This window comes from Ixodes scapularis, unplaced genomic scaffold (assembly GCF_016920785.2).
Source record: "Ixodes scapularis isolate PalLabHiFi unplaced genomic scaffold, ASM1692078v2 PGA_scaffold9__187_contigs__length_104089568, whole genome shotgun sequence".
Classification (NCBI taxonomy): Eukaryota; Metazoa; Arthropoda; class Arachnida; order Ixodida; family Ixodidae; genus Ixodes; species Ixodes scapularis.
The window spans coordinates 36,140,681-36,158,631 of NW_024609884.1; the positions used below are offsets into that span (position 1 = coordinate 36,140,681).

Sequence of the window (17,951 nt, forward strand, 5' to 3'; positions counted from 1 at the left end):
ATAAATCCCTCCTTGTGAACCCCGGTAACCCTTGGCACGACCGGCCCACCCTACACCAGACCCGTGCCCTCACCGTCTTTGTGCTCTCCGGATTCGGAAGATAGCCTCTCCACCGCCGCCATGGGCTTTGGGTCTCGCTCCAGGCTTTCGGCAGGTGCCCCGCCCTTCCCGTAGCGGCCCTTGCCGCCGCCCCCTTGCCCATGCGAGGGCTCCCTGGAACTCTGGAGGGGGGGCCACGACCTCCTGCTCGACTCTTCTGCCATGTCCCCGTTCTCTGCCTGCCTCAGCGAGCTCTCCTGGGGCCTCCTATTCCACCCGGGCGTGCTGCGCCCCCTCCGGAGCCCTCCGCCGCCTCCCCTGCGTGTGGGTTCCCTCGCCTGGTCCTGACCTGCGTCCGAGCCGCTGGACTTCCTGCTCAGGTCGGGGAAGTCTTCTTCCCGGAACGAAGGGCTGCCCGTGTGGGGACCGCCCCGGGATCTCCGGCCTCCTCCGCCGCGCGGCTGCGCCGGCCTGCCCGCGTAGGCATCCTCGTCCTCCCAGTTCCGTACATACTTGTTGGGACCACGACCGTAGCGGCGGCGGCGGCGTGCCCGCGGAGGCATTTCTTCCGAGCGGATGTCGTACCCGTAGATGCCCACCAGCTCTTCGCTAGTCTTGGGTGCCTGCTCCTCCTCTCGGTACATGTCGTGACCCCAGGCCCCTTCGTCGTGCCACAGCTTCTTCTGCTTACGACCACCCCTGTTGAGCGGAAGAGAATGGCGGGAGTTGAAGGGCATTCCCGAAGAGGACGACAAGCAGCCTCGCTATCTCGAACAAACGTGACTGAGTCAGCCGTACTCGGCTGACCCAAACCATCGGAACAAACTCCAAAAACAGCGATAAAGCAAAAAAAAAAAAAGTGATTGAATTGTGAAGCACAACGGGGGAAATTAATTTTATTTCAATACCCTTGGGGATGGGAGGTATTACAGAGAGGAGGGGCAAAAAGAAATTAATAGGATATAATCGAGTCTAGTAAAGAAATGCAGTTAAAACACAAGCGGTTGAAGATTAACAAAAATGACTGATTATCGCAATTCTAAACGAACCGACCAATGATATAGACTGGGGGGTGTCAAACATGTATGCGGCCCGCGACTCGCTGGAATGTGGCAAACAGTAAACCGGCTGCGAGCCCCCCCCCCCCCCCCTCTCCCCCCCCTCAATGTCTCGAGCGCTAGAAATGGCATGCCACCGATATTCATGTCACAGATACCTTTCCGCTCGAAACATGGTGCTGCTCTTATAACATATACACATAGTTTAAACTACTCCGTTTTCATTTGCCGTGTGTTTAGTTCAATCTTTGCTTTTCAGCTTTTTGTCGAGCTAATCACCCCCATAACAATTTCGATAGCTACGAGCTCTTCGCTCAAGGACACACTTTGGTTGCATGAACCCTTGCTCAACAGGAGCAACTGCCAAAGATTGAGCTACAAGCTCGGGATTCTTGTCTTCTGAAAATATTACCATTTTATAAAAGTATTGTTTTCAGTCTGCTGCTCTAAAAATCACAAAAAAAACAACAACTGTGATTTGAAAAATTTTTTTTTAGTCATGTTGAGTTTGATTGATTTCTGAGTGGACTGAGCAATGGGAACAACATCGTGCTTACTTTCTTATTCTATTAAAAAATGCCAGCACGTTGGTGAGACAGCGCCATTTTAATTCTTGTTATCACATCAGCCAAAGGGCACAAAACAAAGCAAATCTAAAGATGTCACCGGCAAAACTGAGTTTAAAAAAAGCAGAAAGCACCAGGTCCCCTTTATACACCAACTCAACTCTGTTACGTCACGCCATGGTGGTGGCGCTGACCAGAGGAGCCGGGAAAGGTGTGAAGATCAGTTTTCATGTGTTTTCTGCCTGCTCGGTTCGTCTGAGAACATAGGTGCCGTGAAAAGAGAAAACCAGACACGTTGGACTATGATTGCTTGTTCGGCAAGCACTCTGGGTTTAAATAACGGATACTTGTGGTCGTCAGATTTATCCGTTTCGTTCCAACATGAATGTGAGAAAACCGTCAAGTTGTCCACACCACCCGCGGGCCACATTGTGCGTCTTTATGTTGATAGAGCCGTCTGCTCTTTCAAATTCCTTTAAACTGTCATATGCTTGTTCATACGACAGCAGCGAGTAGACAATAATTTTGTTAAAAATATAAAGAGTATAGTGCTTCATAATGTGCCGTGACTTTGTGTTTAGAATGTATTTCTTTTGCTTTTTTATTCCACCGGGTGAATTACTTTTTTGAAGTGTCAGTGCATGATTGTTCTTTTACATCTTGTATGTATTACCACTCCTGTAAAGGCCCTGTAAATGGCCGACAGTATCAATAAATAAATAAAAATAAATAAATGTTGCGATAAGAAGAGCATGCAGGCATCCAAAAACTTTTAGGTGTGAAAGTCGCTTGGGGTAGGTAGGCTCGGTGTAAACAGTAGATATGGGGTGAAGCTGATCATTGTTACCGGCGGCCATCACCGACTTGTTATGCCTGATTCACTTGGTCCAATTCTGCTTGCGATTTTGAGTATCAACATCGAGCATCGCAGCTACTGTCCACGCTTTTGCAGCTTGAGCGATGTAGCGACTGAAAATAGCGAGCAGAATCTCACTGTGCAGATCGGGCTCTAGCTTCCATACTGCGGCATTCACATGTAATGAATCGCCGCACAAAGTTTTTGCGGTGTTTTGAGCCTTGTTAATTTTGCTTGAGCCACTAAAATAGACATTGCCAGAAAGCAGACTTGTACATAACTTAAAATAATCTACTCAAGTTACCGTATCTTAAGGGGGGAAAACTACCCAAAAAGGGTCAACTTTTGAACATTTGGCGTAATATGAATGAAATTTACAGTATATAGCGGCAGTTGCAAGGCACAATGCAGTGCAACTTTCAGCTCCATACTCTAAATGAATTGTAAAATAAATTAGTCATTTTTACCGAAAACACACTGACTTTGTTTAGGAAAACTATCATTAGAAAACTAATGTAATACCAGTTGTTCTTCACTACTGTAAATATGCAGCAGAATGCCTGGAGAGTGCAGCTGTGAAAACAAAGTTTCCAAAAGTAATTTATTTTATGCTAACATTGCGGTAAAAATCAAATAATTTTTTAGCCTTTTATGTAGCTGACAAAATCTCAAAATTCCTCATAAGAGACATTCACAAAGTTAAAAAAAAATACAATGTCAGAGTTGTATTGCCCATTAAATTCCAGTTAGAAAAAAAAAATGAGCGAGTCCTTCCTTCTATCCCATTACCAAACAATAGTTTTCCCAAAGGGGAAATTTTCCAAGAAGTGAAACAGAAAAACACGATCCAAGAGCTCCAACTTGAACTTTTTCGTTAGCATCAGTGGACCGAAAATGCATAAAAAAAAATAACTGTGCAGTGTAAACTAATGAAACTTTCTGGGAATACTCTCTAGATCTTGGTGGTTCCTAAAGATACTTTTTCATGATTATCTTATACAAGCATGCTAGGAAGACAAAACAATTCCAAAAAGAGCACGGGGACTTGCATTGACGTCACATTCCAATGGTTTGTTGTGGGACGCAGCGCTTCCTGCCCACACACCATCGCGCATACGTGACGCCGGTGGCATGCTGCCAGGGGTGCTCCGGTTTGCTTGTAAACATGAGGTAATGTATGAAATCTCTTGATCCCCCCCCTTTTTTTTTATATTGGCCATTGACCTTTGGGAGCTGCACTATCTGGCCCCTACACTCAAGTGAATGTGAGACCCCTGGCAAACACTAAAGATGCGAGAAGGTGGTTCCATTCGGATGACAATTTGGGACTGAAAGAGTCGATGTGGGCATTGGTGCGACAGGAATGAGTTCAGACTTTACATTGATGTTCCGTGCAAGGGGAAATATATGGAGGAGGAAGAAGCTTATCCTTTCGAACAGAGTTAGAGTAAAATTTTATGAAAAAGATATAAATGAGGTATTTTGTATTGCAACATAAGAGGAGGAAGAGATAGGTTAGTTTTCATGGACGTGACACTGGCTGTGTGATGGTAGTTGGAGAAAATAAAATGCACACCGCGATTTTGGACAGCCTCAAGGTTAAACACGAATGTGGTGCAGCCAGGATCTGCAATCTAAAGTGTACTATGGTTTTAAATAAAGTAATTTCAAAGACACGAGGGCTAATTTAGTACTACCCGAGCATAGAATTGATGTTAGCAATTGTATGATCAGTATGAGTTTGCCATGATACGTTAAAGGTAATATGGAAGCCAAGATATTTGTAGGAGTTCACAAACTGCAAGGTGGAAGTACCCAGATAGTATGACAATGGCGACATAATACGTTGAGATACCAGCATAGCTTTATATTTGTTAGTGTTAAAGCTATACTTCAACGAAATATGAAATATACCCGTCGTGTTCAGAAATAGGCTGAATATGATCCACAATATCCGTAAATGACAATCACACGTTTGTATTTTGAGCCCGACAGCTGTATTTTTCGTTATAAAAGGCCCGCTCTGGCAAGCACTTGGAGAGAGTAGCCAGCAGATAGCACGTCACATCCGGCGCAATCGTGACATAGCTTGTCTCGGGATGAGCAAAGCTGCGGCGACGCTGACGTCGTCAGGATGCCCTAGCCGTTCTAGCCGTTCCAGCCGCCGAAGCCGTCGAAACACGCCACCTATCGGGCCATCGCCGCAAATCTGCTTTTCTGTGAATTTTGAGCGACGGGTTAATCTTTTATAATCTTGTAGAGGGAGAATAGCAACGTCTGGGACACACAAAAGAATCCCATTGAATGGAGAGTTCCTCCTTCCCTCTTCTCTTGTGCTGGCCGTAGAGCTGTAGGGATACGTCAGGTTCAAAGCATGTATAGTTTCTAGGTGAGACAGTTATTGTAACTACCTGTTAAGGTTCCTAGACGGGCATTACAAACAAGGCTTTAGCGACATCCACAGGTGCTCTTTGCTAATCACTCAATTTGTTTTAAAATTTCTTTTCGTGTCTTTTTTAACAAGATACTTCTGTGTCTGATGTGATACTGCTTTTTTGAACACATATAGACCAAAAAATAAGTGCCGAAATTTCGTTGTAGTATCCCTTTCAGGGTCATGCACCATACATTACACCATTCATCAGTCTGAAGAAAAGAATCGGATTTGTTAGTAACTTAACGATAGATAACACAGTCTGCAAAACAGAGGATGAGAGATTCTGAGGTAAACCATTTAAATAAGGAATAGCAATGGGCCTAAGACACCGCTACAAACTGCATAAAGCAAAAAGGGTTCTCCCACTGCATAGCTGATACGCGAACAAGAACACAGAGTAGGTTGGCAGAGATGACTTGAAACGCGAAAGAATAAAACACATAGGGACGGACACACAAAGACAGCACAATTCTTTCAATAGGCAACCGACGTTTATGATGCCTCCTTAATGGGTCAGCGCTTCTCCAACTTTTGAGGGTTGGGTTAGAGGAACGCTGACCCAATGAGGAGGCATCATAAACGTTGGTTGCTAATTTAAAGAACTGTCCTGTCTGTGTGTGTCCGTCCCTATATGTTTTATTCTTTCGTGTTTCAAGTTAGCTGATATCTTCACATGCCGTCTAGAAGGTGCTGGAGGCTGTATGTCTCTCTCAAATGGACTTCTCCAATTCACACCACGTTTTGGGCCCCCAACTCCCTGTTAGTAGAGAAACTCACTTGTCCTCTTCATCCTTCTCCTGCTCCTGAGAGGAGGGCACTTCCTCATCTCCCATCATGCGGTCGTCATGCTGGTAAAATGAACCTTTCTTGGGGATGTACTGTGGATTGCGCTTATCTTCGTCAAAATCCAGAACCTTGTCTTGGTCAGCAAGGTCCACGCTCTCCTAATAAAAACAGACAAGCATGACCTTTTTTTTTCTCGAAATATGGTTCAAGGCTCATAACTGTTACAAAACCCCCAATATCACATGAATTGAAAGCGTTGCTCTGCACCCTCTGCAATGAGTCCTGAACACCAATTCAAATCATCAAAGTGAGAGACGTTCAGTACTGGCTGCACCGTGAAACTACTCTCCCCTTCAGAGTATACCAATAGACCACTTGTTCCTGAAGCATGCCCTTTCGGTACTGCAATGCATGACCAGAAGTGCCGTGTGACAGAAGTCTCACGACGTGCAGTGAACATGCAGTCCCTCTGTTCCAACAGCTAAAGATGAAATGAAATCCGAAAACACCCGAACTCTCAAATCAGTTTCGTCTAAGTATAGTGATTTAATATCAATGGAACTCAAGCAAACTGAAGCTACTTTGAAAGCTGCTTGTCTCAAATCTAGAGGGCCTATAAAGCTTTTCACCCAACCACACTTGGACCACAGAACTAATGGCTTTACAGTGCACCTGGAAGAATATCAGTTTTGAGGAGCGTTCAAATTTAAATTACTGTAGAAACTTGCCGATACATTCTCCGTTTATATGCTTCTGCAGCTATTACGTTCACGAACGGCAGTCCTGTTGATCCACCAAAGGATATCTGTATTGCTGTGCTTAATTCTTTCCTTACCATGCTTATTCAAACAAATAAATTTGACTGATGGATTTCAAACCCCTATTTCAATGCAATCAGCACAGTTTTTAGACATGCGGCAATATTCAGGATGATACGGAGGAACTCTATGTTGAATTAAAGCTTCTGCTTTTCCATGAGAGGGAGATTCTTCATGCGACCTTAACGTTCCAGGATCGCCTCAAAAACATGTTCTGACTTGCAGTTCTGGTGCATATGCAATCAATTTCGTGGATGAAAGCGGCAGCAGTCAGAAGATGACGTCCATTTATTAGATTTTAGTTTCGACTGTGGCAATGGGTCGAACCAGCAGGGATTTTCCTCAGGTGCCTGTCAAATGTTTTGTTTTGCGCGCCGAGCGCATTTATTGCCTCCGTGAGCTTTTGTGGACATGCTGGGCATGTTCCGAACACATGACTTGTTTCTAGAAGAGTAAGGTAAAAAAAATGCATATTTTTGATTTTTGTACTCTTAAAGAGGCACTGACACCCCAAAGGTTGCATTTCTTTTTATTGTCTAAAACGATGCAAGTTGTAGTCATAGACACGCAAAAAAAAAAAAAAACGCAGCCAGAAAAAATATGTTTCTGCGCGTGCTCGCACCTTTTTAATTTTTGGAACTTTTCTCCCCCCCTGCTCACCTCGTTGCTTCTTTTGATTGGCGATGTCAAAAATCATGAAATTTAGAAGCTTTGTAGGCGACATTTCTATAACATTTAATAACGGCAATCGTAAAATGTTTTTTAATGCAATTGCGAACGTGCTACGGCCCCTCAATTTTAAATACCAAAAATCAGAGTCCGGTGTGATGTTGCTTCCTGGATTTGTATCCTCCCTTGGAAAACTTGGCGGCGCTCGAGTAGAGGATGATCAGTGAGTCGGGGAAGAAACCGATTTTTTCCCCGGTCGGTCCGCCGCTCCTCACCTCCTCCTCGCTTTGGGTCACGGTGGCAACGGCGCTTTGCTTCGTAGCGTGGAGCGGAGGTCCGAAAAAGTCAAATCGCAGGAGACCACAAAATTTGCTGTCACTGCACTGGCGCGGATCGCGCGGGAACCTCAAATTCGACATTTGGAACTTCTTTTTTTAATTCACAAATACTGAATTCCCGAGTTTCGAATTTTGAGGGTAATGTCCCATAATCATTTTCAATTGTTTCGGATAATAAAAAAAAAAATATGATTTTGATGTGTCAGTGCCCCTTTATTACTTTGCAAGGCACATTGAATTAAAATTAAAACTTATGTGTTGATTATCGAGATGCCGCTAACTTTTTTTCAAACCTGAGGTTCAAAGAGCGAACCAAGGGGTATGTAAGGTTTGAAGCATTTCAAATGTTCAAACTTTTTACATTAAAATTCATTAATCTTCCAACTTTCGAGGTTTTTATGCTAAGAAATTAGATTATTTTCTAACTTTCAAATTTTTTTAGATAAAAAATTGGACACTTTTGTAACTTACAAACTTATCATTATAAAAAGTTCAACAACTTTAAAATTTTCGAACCTGCAACTTTCTAACCGAAGTTAATGAAAGTTTGAACCAACTTTACCCTCGAAGGTTTACACTGCGGAGTGAGGTGCAAATTGCACTGAAACTTCACTTAGCCGATCTTAGGTTGTGTCACCAGAAACTCGCTTAGGGGTAGCCTCTACGCCTCGAACTTGAGTCCCATACTCGAGATATTTTCCTTCAGCTTTCGCACAGAACCCCTTCAATATAAAACTCCGTAGGGTGCCTTAAAGGCACCATGATATGATTTCGAAATAGAATTTCATCCACCGCACGTCGTCAAAGGTGTGGAAAGAAAACCAAAACACAAAAATAGAGAGCCAAAAATATTTTTTCGCGATAGAACTTTTAAAAGAAAAGTGGACTCTTTTATACCTTCTTTCCTTTGAAAGCTCGCTGGCTTTTCACTGCGATGCATTCAAGGTGCCAATGCATGTCAGCCAAATCCACGTCGCTTATTGGATAAGAGCCTACCTCACCAGCACCGCGATTATCAACAATAAATAGCCCGCGGATGTTTACTCAAAGTTTTGTTCAAGAATATTCTGATCCACACTTTGTTGAATAATTAGCGATGTGACGGAAATTGCCGAATTTTATAATGCTCAGAACTATGATCTATCCATCTATCGTGTGGTAAACGAAGCAAGAGAAAAACAAGACCGCGTCTGTACTCTTTTGTGGTTTGTACTCTCTGCTGAAAAACGTGGTGTTGGTGGCGATCGTTTACGTGGTCGGCGTAGTGGAAGCTCATTGTTCCGCGTAGAGCGCTATCCTTGACTGAATTTTCGTTGTGTATTGCAATGATAACCCAGCACATCCTAGAAGGGAAGATCCATCTACTCGTGCGGCGATGCTGTGGCGACACCCTCAAAACAGCAGAAACGCTCATGCCGTCGTCTTTGTTTACTTCGACAACAGTGGTGCTTTCTTAGCAATTTGTCTCCTTGAACACCGTCCGGATTTTTTATTTTCGCATTAGATGCGTGTGCTCAAGTTCAAGGTATCACTGGTGCATATTGCATTTAAAGGCGCATGTGAAGGATGTGAATTTCAACGTGTTTTTATCACCCGAGAAAAGTTATTAGTGTTAGCATTCCTGAACGATCGCAACGTCTATGCGATCACGAAATCGCATTTCTACGTTTCTATATCTCTGCTAAGATTGCATAGACTTTTGCAATGGTAGAGAAGGTGTGTGGCGAGATTTATACTATCAGTAAAGTCGTGTTTTAAAATCGTGATCGTCCAAGGTGCATCTTTTTCTTTTCTTTTTTTTCATCCACTCTGCCCTGCGAGCCTATCCTGACAATATAAAAGTTAATAAAGCTTGAGCTGATAGAAACCCAACAAGCCCAGCCCAGCACTGCACCCGCACGTATGACCCCCCCCCACAATTCCCCCTGGCTATGCCTCAGGACACAGTACGGAGGAGTCTTCACTACATAAAATAAATGTGCTACATTTTTAGTCAAATATGTCATATGTTAGAGGCTTCTGAAATGAATCCGATTTTCATAATTCGATCTCCGCCTTGCGAGATTCAAACTTAAAATTTCCTCTAACAAATTTGAAATATTCTCATTTTTCTAGCTCTATTCTCAAAGAAATTAGGAATGTTCACATTTTTCCAACTTTATCTGCAAAGAAATTCCAAAATTCTCAAACCCAAACTTTCAGGAACTTTAAAATATTCTATTCAAATTAGAATCCTAACGAAATTCAAAATTTTCTAACCCTTTCGAACTCAAACCTCAGCAGGTTTGCAACATCCCTAGTTGGTTACATAAAATTTGACATATATTATTTTTTTCAAATTGTGCTATATAATAAATATCTTGTTTGATATTTACGGTTTTGAAAAGAGAATTCCTTTAGCTTTATTTAAGTATGCTTTGGTACACCAAGTTGTGAAATTTGCGGCAAAACAATTTTTTTACCGAGAGCACCCCATAACATTCTTTTCTTCTGCGGTAAGGAAAGAGTGTACTACTTCCTGAAGCAACACAATGGGCTGGTCAGCCGTGGCCACCCTCTTTCTTTTGCTCTGCTCCCTCTCCTCACTTTTTCATCTCTCTGCACTGTGCTCCTCTCCAGACCAGGCGTGAACTTCACCCTGGGTTGCACACCTCTGCAGTGCTCTATGACCCTGGTTTCATTTTGCATGAATTTCAAAGTTTGAACCCATTGGCAATGTTTTGTTAATGCTTTTCGTTTTGTTTTTCTCAAAAAAAAAAAAAAAAGCTATCACTTTAAAATTTTTGTACAAACGTCCATTTCATAATGGCCCTTGTCATCTTATGCTATAATTTCCTCATGAATCACGCTGGCCACGTCATTGTCCAGACTAAGATGCCACAATTGACACCAATGTCAGCAATTTACTACCATATTTTTCAGACAATTTATGTTTAAAAGTAAAAATTTTACATGGTGCAGTCCACACAAGGATTAGTCTTTTCTATACTCCATTTCACCTCAAGAACCGTAGTAAAAAAAGTGTGGCTCTTCACGGAGCATTACTAATTTCTACTTTTACCTGGGGATTTAAGATATATTTAGGCACTTTTTAGAGTAAATATATTTTATTTTATCAAGACGGACATGTTTCAAATGTCAAATGCGTTGCGCTCCTTCCTTCGACCACCAAATCTTGTAAGAACTACTTTGTGCGGCGTATGAACAATGCACAAAACTTGTTTTTTTCTCGAGTTGAAAATGAGTATAGATCACTCATTACGACGAGACGTGACAGATTTTCTGAACAGCAGAGTATGTTAATGATAATGTATATGTATAATAACTTTTTTTTTTGGAAGCTAACAAAGCAGGCATTTGGTAAGCCGTGCTGTGTATGATAATACAGTTGAACCTCAATCTAACAAAGTCACCAGGACCCGCTAATTATTTCGTTAAATCGGGAACTTTGTAAAATCGAGGAAAGGATAGCTTGCACATAGGCTGCGCAGGGAATCCGTATTTGTTTGTTAAATCGGAAAATTCGTAAATTCGGGTTTTGTTAAATCGAGGTTCAACTGTATTTTATGCACAAGCTAGGCACCAGATGTGAACCAACTAAGGAGAAGCAATGGTGAGGGTGCAGGCTAGCTGGCATAAATTGAGCATAGTTGTAAACCTGAGACTGGGGATACGGACAAGGGACGAAAATACAGAAAGACACAGATGAAGTGGAGACTTTGTTTGTGTCATTCTGTTTTCATCCCTTGTTTATATCCTTCAGTCTCTGGTTTACAACTACGCTCAACTAAGGAGAATGTTTTGGTTTACACCAGAATTTTCCTCTGCGGACAGTACAGGACACAAAAAATCTTATTTATTTACCCTAAGGACCGCTTTGGTCATTACATTATCACAGAGGTTAATGTTTTACTCCACTCACATTAAACATTAACCAGCTGCTAATGTTGAACACACTTGAAATCTCTGAACTAATGGGCTGCATTTCCCAAGCCAGGAGACACAGAGAGTAGAATAAAAAGAGGCATTCATTATTGTGGTGTCTCGAGAACAGACACACTACTAATCTGAGCCTAACTGGAAATAGGGTACAACAATGGCTACCAAAGCCCAACACTTGCTCCCAATAGAAGCAAAAAAGCAAAATAAGAGTCGGCCTGCCCCATGGACCTCTACAGTGCCTATGCCCGTCCCCAAGCGTGCATTTCCATGCAACGAAACTGCAGCCTCTCTTACCTGCCCATCGCCCTGCTGCCTTTCTCCTTTGAGGCTTCCCTTGTCATCCTCCCCTTCTTCGTCAAATGCCTCGTCACTTTCCTCTTCATGGCCCAACTCCTCCCCCGCTTTCAGTTCTTCTTTTCCATTCACGGAGTCCTGGTCAGAGTTGTCCAAGATGTCTGCCTTGGCCCCAAAGCCTGCTTCAAAGTCTTCGGTTTCCTCCTGGTCTGCGGCCAGGACTAATGCATCCTCCTGGTCCTGAATCAAGATTCGTACAGAATTCAAAGAGAAAAACAAATTCAAGAGTTTTCAAGGACTTTTAACGGCCTGTAAAGATATTTTCAAGTACCCCTTAAAATATCCTATCTCATAGATTTATAATATAACTTTTTTAAATACACCACAAAAATTCTTTACAGCAAGATACCTAGGAAAATGCACATTTGCCAAAGAGGTGCTAGTAAAGGGTTCAGAAGAGCTAGTGCAGTTTTTCCTTGATTTCCTGGTTGATGTTCAGAAGTTCTCGCAACTTTGCGCTTGCAGTTTTCCTTAGGCTGCTCAACTTGACAATGTCAAATCAAACAGTCTAAGGAAAACGGCCAAATGTAGGTGATGTCATTTGTTGCCTCTGCTTCCTTGGTGTCTGTAGTCGTCGTGACCCAGCCACGACCGCTGAAAGTTGCACTTCTCGGGCGACGCGCACAACTCAAACTACGTTCACCATGTGTAGCGTAAAACAGACGTGGAACCAACAAACCAGGAGTAGCTAGTAAACAGTATGTGAGAAAACAAGCCGCAAGATGGTGGACGGGCGAGACCGGATCCAAAACCACCGAAAGTGCTAACATTGTGGTCAGGCGCTTAACAGCGCTAAACGTGTCTTAATGTGCCATATAGAAAACTTCCTTGTTGCAATTTATGTTAACGTACACGTACAAAAAATTATATTTTAGTATTGTAAAAAATTTTATTATTGAAAGAAAAAGGGCTATTATTGGGAAATTCAAGGATTTTCAAGCACCACTAGATATTCGAGGGCTTACAAGGTCCGGGAAATGCAGTTTTCAAATTCAAGGGTTTTCAAAAACCGTGCAAATTAACCCTGTGGATGAAGTTTGCCACAACGCTTCACAATGGCTGGGAAGTTCTAGAACCTAGCCAACATCATGTTATGTGTTAAAAGCAATTCAAAGACAATGAAGTTTTGATTTTACTTGGTTCCATAATCTCTTTACCTTTCTCAAACTTCACTCTCTCTCTCTCTCCCTGTTCCCAAGGATTTCCAGGAACAAAAGCCTCTCATCTTTGCCAGTTTTAGTCACCTACCTGCCCTTACCCACTGCCATGTACTGTTTATGTGCAATAATTATCACTCCTCAATCTCTTCTCCAAGTTAACCTTGCTTTGAGCAATAACAAATATTGCTAGCAAATCCACCCGCCACTGCCTCTTTTAAATCTAGACATATTCATAAAAACATCTTAAATGTGACAAAAATAAAATGCAAGAACCTTGTAATTCAAAATAACTTCATTGTGCGACAGGCAGGGGGGTTTGCAAAAATGCATGGAACATTCAGAAGCCTGCTACTTACCACACAATCCCCAGTGTCATCTTTAGGCGAGTCCATAGACCTGCATCGGGCACTTTCTCTCGTAGAAATGTCTGCATCAGGTTCTTCTGCAGCTAAAAGGTCAGCTTCAGAAACAGTTGATGATGCCTCTTTCAGAAGCAAAATTTCCGCGTCCGAGAAAGTCTCTTGAAGGTTTTCAACTGCTTGGGGCTCTTCTGAAGCTATAACGTCATCTTTAGAAGATGATAACGTCTCTTCAACCACTGATGTGTCCACATCAAAAACAGTTACTTGTGGCTCTTCAACAGCGGAGACGTTAGTTACTGACATTTCTCCTACATCCAAGTTTTCAGATATAGAAGTCTCCCCAACTACTGAACTGTCTGCTGCAGAAACAGTTGCAAGATGTTCTCCTGAAGCTGAGATGGCTATATCAGGAAGAGTACTTGGGAGCTCTTTCTCGGCTTCATTATTTGCTTCGGAAGCAGTTATTCCCCTGGAGTCCTTGGCACCCGAGACTTCCGTTTCAAAAACGGTCCCCGAAGATCCTTCTGCAATAATGTCGCTGCTTTCAGAAATGCTGACTGGAGGCTTTTTAACCACCAGGGTTTCTTCGTTAGATAGAGCAGCGAGAAACTCTTCTGTAACTTTCGCAGTCGTCGTTCCTGTTCCAAGACTTGTAACCGTGGATGCTAACTCAACTTGCAGATCCTCAACAGCAGAGGCCCTTCCTACAGGAGCTTCTTCTTGCTGTTCTTCTACTACTAGCCTTTGAGTTAATGGGGACGGTTTGTCCAAGGTTATCGTCAATTCTTCATTAGTCAAAACATCAAATTTTTGCACGTTGACTGTCGCAGCGTCAGTCACGGGTGATGATCCTTCAAATCTAGACTCTGCAAGCAATGGCTCAGTCGGCACATCAGAGGCTGAAACTTCACTCACTGGTTCTTCTGGAGGTGGACTTTTTGACAGTCTTTGCTCATCTTCTGCTTTACCACTTAAAGACTCTGACATATTATTTGTCTGTGGCATTGTGGAAATCTCCTGAATATTATCTGTGGCAAGTGCCCTTGTCTCTCCTACTTTCTCAACTACTGGATCGCCAGCAGTTCCTACTGTCCTTGAATCTTCAAGCTGTGTACTTGAGATATCTTCTGAAACCTGCAGAAGAGAAAGTAGGGTTTTTATTATTTACAAAAATTTTTATTTACGACTCCAAAGAACAATTCTTTGAAGAAAAACTGAAGCGGTTCTGAGAAACAGAGATGGCAGGAGATGACAGCGCACGGGGACAACAGAATGCTGAGCTCCGATTGGAATGACTAGTGGGTAGACTTAAAGCCTAGCTGCCTTCGTCTCCACCGCATGCAGCAAACGTGTCAAAACGCGAAACACTGGTGTTCGGCGAAACACTGGCGTACGGCGTTTGGCTCTCAGATTCGAACGCATTCGACAAGTGCAGTAGAGACAAAGCCAACTAGCTTTAGGTCTACTCACTAATCATTCGAACCAGAGCTAGGCATTCAGACGTCCCCTCGTGCTCTCGTCTCCTCCTTTTGTATTGTATCCTATTATTACTGTATTCCCTCAGTTTCTCGGCAGACTGCATAGTGCCACCACCAGTTCTACCATCCTCAGTAGTCTTCCGCCCTGTGTGAATAAACTTCCTCTGTACTTTTATTCATGTTTGACATATTTCTGGTTCACAATTTTTGTATGTCACAATTAACTAAATATTGAATTTAAAAAAAATTAAGTGCTTATTAAACCACTTAAGATTTTTTTTAACTAACTTAATTTTTGCACTCAGACCCCTCTCTATATTTACTTCCCCTTTTTTTTCTTCTAATTTTTATTTATTTTATTATTTATTATCTGGCCCTCAAGACTGCAACAGATCCCAAATCCAGCCACTGAGCTAAAAGTTTCGAGATCCCTGCACTAGAACAATACAGACCTCCATGAAAATCGACTGATAAAACACATTCTGTGTTAATACTTGCTCGTGGAAATTGCCAAAAAAAAAAAAAAATGTTGGCATGGAGCACAAATCTATCCTCGCCCATAGTTCTTTCTAGTGCTTATCACCCAGGCGAAAAATGATGAATCGCTGGGCATTTCCCATTTCGTGAAAAAGAGCTACTGCGCACGTGCAGAACACCTTCCACAGCCCAGTAGACAAAGATGGCAGTGCGCAGAAGGCGATTATTAGAAAGGTCCATAGTTGTGACAGGTAGATAATGCAGAAGTTCCGCCTCCAGCCCTCGATCGTTGCCTTCGGCCAATAAAAAGTACTGATCGGTTTTAGGACATGGAATGTTTTATTTACACAAACCAGTCATTATTGTGCAGATAATCAGGTCAAAACGTGGTATTCCCTCAGTTTTGATAGTAGACCTGTCTAGTCTTCAGACATATTTTAACCGTGAGATTGTTTTCTCAACATCAAAAAATTCCATTTGCAACGCACAGCAACATCAGCGAGCCATTCAGTAGTCTGGCATAGTGCTTTCTCATTGAAATTGCCTTCACAAAGGTAAGTTTTTTTTCCCTCCAGAAATGTTACTCGGATACTCCTTTATTTCCTTCCCTCGCGCACACTTTCAACAAGTTTTTTTTAATAAGCTCCACATTCCTACAATGCCGAAAAACGTGAAAATGGTAAAATTTTTGTTCCGAACTCTGTTAATAATTGTGTGTAAGAAAAGAAAAAGAAAAAGAAAACATATTTGGGGTGCAAATATAGGGAAATATCAGGTTTTACCTGAAAACAAAGGACCCTCATATATCCGATGGCATATTGGGGGCCAAAACTCACGAACAAATATGCGAAGGCATAACGCCGGAAGAATGCCAAACTAGTGCCATCCGGTTGTAGTGCGAACGGGAAAAATGAGAATGGGCCCAGTTGCAAAAACATGGACTCTGATCTGATGATAAGGTTCAAATGAGACTGACCAGATGAGAACGGGACGAAATGTCCAAGGCCCAAATGCAAATGGGATGCCTTTAGATAACGGACAAAATGAGAATGGGCCCAGTTGCGAAATAACTTGTTCCGATTTTATGAGAAGGTTCAAACGAGGTCCAAATGGGAATGGGAAAAAACGTGCAAAGTTCAAATGCGAATGGGACGTTTTGAGATACACCCCACCCCGTAGTGCCAGGCACTAGCCCTCCCCTTCCTCCTCTCAACCACACTTGATTTCCCTCTCCCCGAGCGGAATGAGAAATATGACCCCACACTGGGAGGCTAACCTCTTGTTCCGCATTTCCTATTTGCACCTTATTTTCTCAATATACTCACTCATTAGTAATTACTCGTGTTTTGCAATATAAAGCAGAATGTTGACACCAAAAAGCTGAATTTCAGACCTCGTCTTGTGTCCGTTTTTTCTACCGTTCCTCGTCTACGGTTTGTAATGAAAGGGATTCTCTGTTGTAAACTCGGTATGTTACCACACATGCGAGCAGCGGCTTCAACACAAATTATTCTTTTCTCTTTATGGTAGTTTCACGATATGCACGAAATCCCTAAAATGAAACCTTTGTTTTAGTTAAAAAAAAAAAAGATGTTCACGAACAGTACGTACCTTCTAGCGACAAAAGATATGTAAAGAAGAAGAAAAAAGTTCACGAACAATACGTATTTTCGAGCGTCAAACGATCAGTAAAGAAAGATATGCACGCTTTCTGGCAGACGTTGAATGGCTTCCGGTACAAGTCACGATCTTCGAAACCGAGGGTGCCTGGTGTTAAAATGACCCAAGTTATTTTTTTCAGAATACGTGATTGGCAAGGTAAGGACGTGACAGGTTTCAAGAAGACAGCATTACACACCATGCCATGCCCTTGCACTTCTACATGTTCAGCTAAATTCATAAAACGGACATGCCTGCATCGGGTGCCGCCCTACTGACATAGCGCTTAAGAACGCCAGATAACAACTTACTATCAACGAACAACTTTTCGGAGATCTGACCGATTATAAAAGACGCTTCAAAACGCGATGTTAACGCGATGTTTTGGCGTTCGGAACGCTAGCTGCGTAAGCCTTGTAGTAAAAGCTTGGTCTGCTGGGCAAGTTGGTAATGGACATTTATATTAAAAATAGAGCAAAAGAGACGGGACAAAAAGACGAAGAAGCACACAGGACAAGCGCTCGTCCTGTGTGCTTCTTCCGTCTTTTTGTCCGGTCTCTTTTGCGCTATTTTTAATATGAAAGCCTTGTAGCTTTGTGACGCAGCCACACATCCTGCTGACAGTACACTAGTTTCTAAAGACAAGGCAAACTACACTTGACATACCTTAAGCAGACTATGGTCATCCGTTCTGTGAGCGTGAAATGATTCTGAACCGCCAGAAGCATTATCTGTAGAGCCCGAGACCTCAAGGGCCGAATTCCCTAATACCGTACAATCCGCCATGCCGTATATCCAAGTTACGTACGTTACGGAATGTCATTTCGGCCAGTTGCCTCTCCAGTGGCCGCCTGCTCGCATCCTTTTAACTGCAATATTTTACATGAATGAGATAACCCAATAATTCAAATGGTAATATGTTTAAACAATCAGAGTTTTAACCACCGTTTCT

General features: G+C 42.5%; 1 protein-coding gene across 3 annotated transcripts in view; it reads right to left on the minus strand.

Moving 5' to 3' along the window:
- The window catches only part of LOC8034968 (protein CASC3), a 60,393-nt gene extending 42,560 nt beyond the window's left edge, over positions 1–17,833 (minus strand). For all 3 annotated transcript variants that reach the window (XM_042287287.1, XM_042287288.1, XM_042287289.1), the window contains exons 1-5: positions 17,666–17,833; positions 13,380–14,519; positions 11,804–12,043; positions 5,734–5,900; positions 74–738 (exon numbers count right to left, since the gene is read on the minus strand). In XM_042287287.1, the coding sequence (XP_042143221.1) occupies positions 74–738; positions 5,734–5,900; positions 11,804–12,043; positions 13,380–14,519; positions 17,666–17,785 (2,332 nt within the window). In that variant the 5' untranslated portion in view covers positions 17,786–17,833. The remainder of the gene's footprint in view (positions 1–73; positions 739–5,733; positions 5,901–11,803; positions 12,044–13,379; positions 14,520–17,665) is intronic.
- Positions 17,834–17,951: the final 118 nt, after the last annotated feature.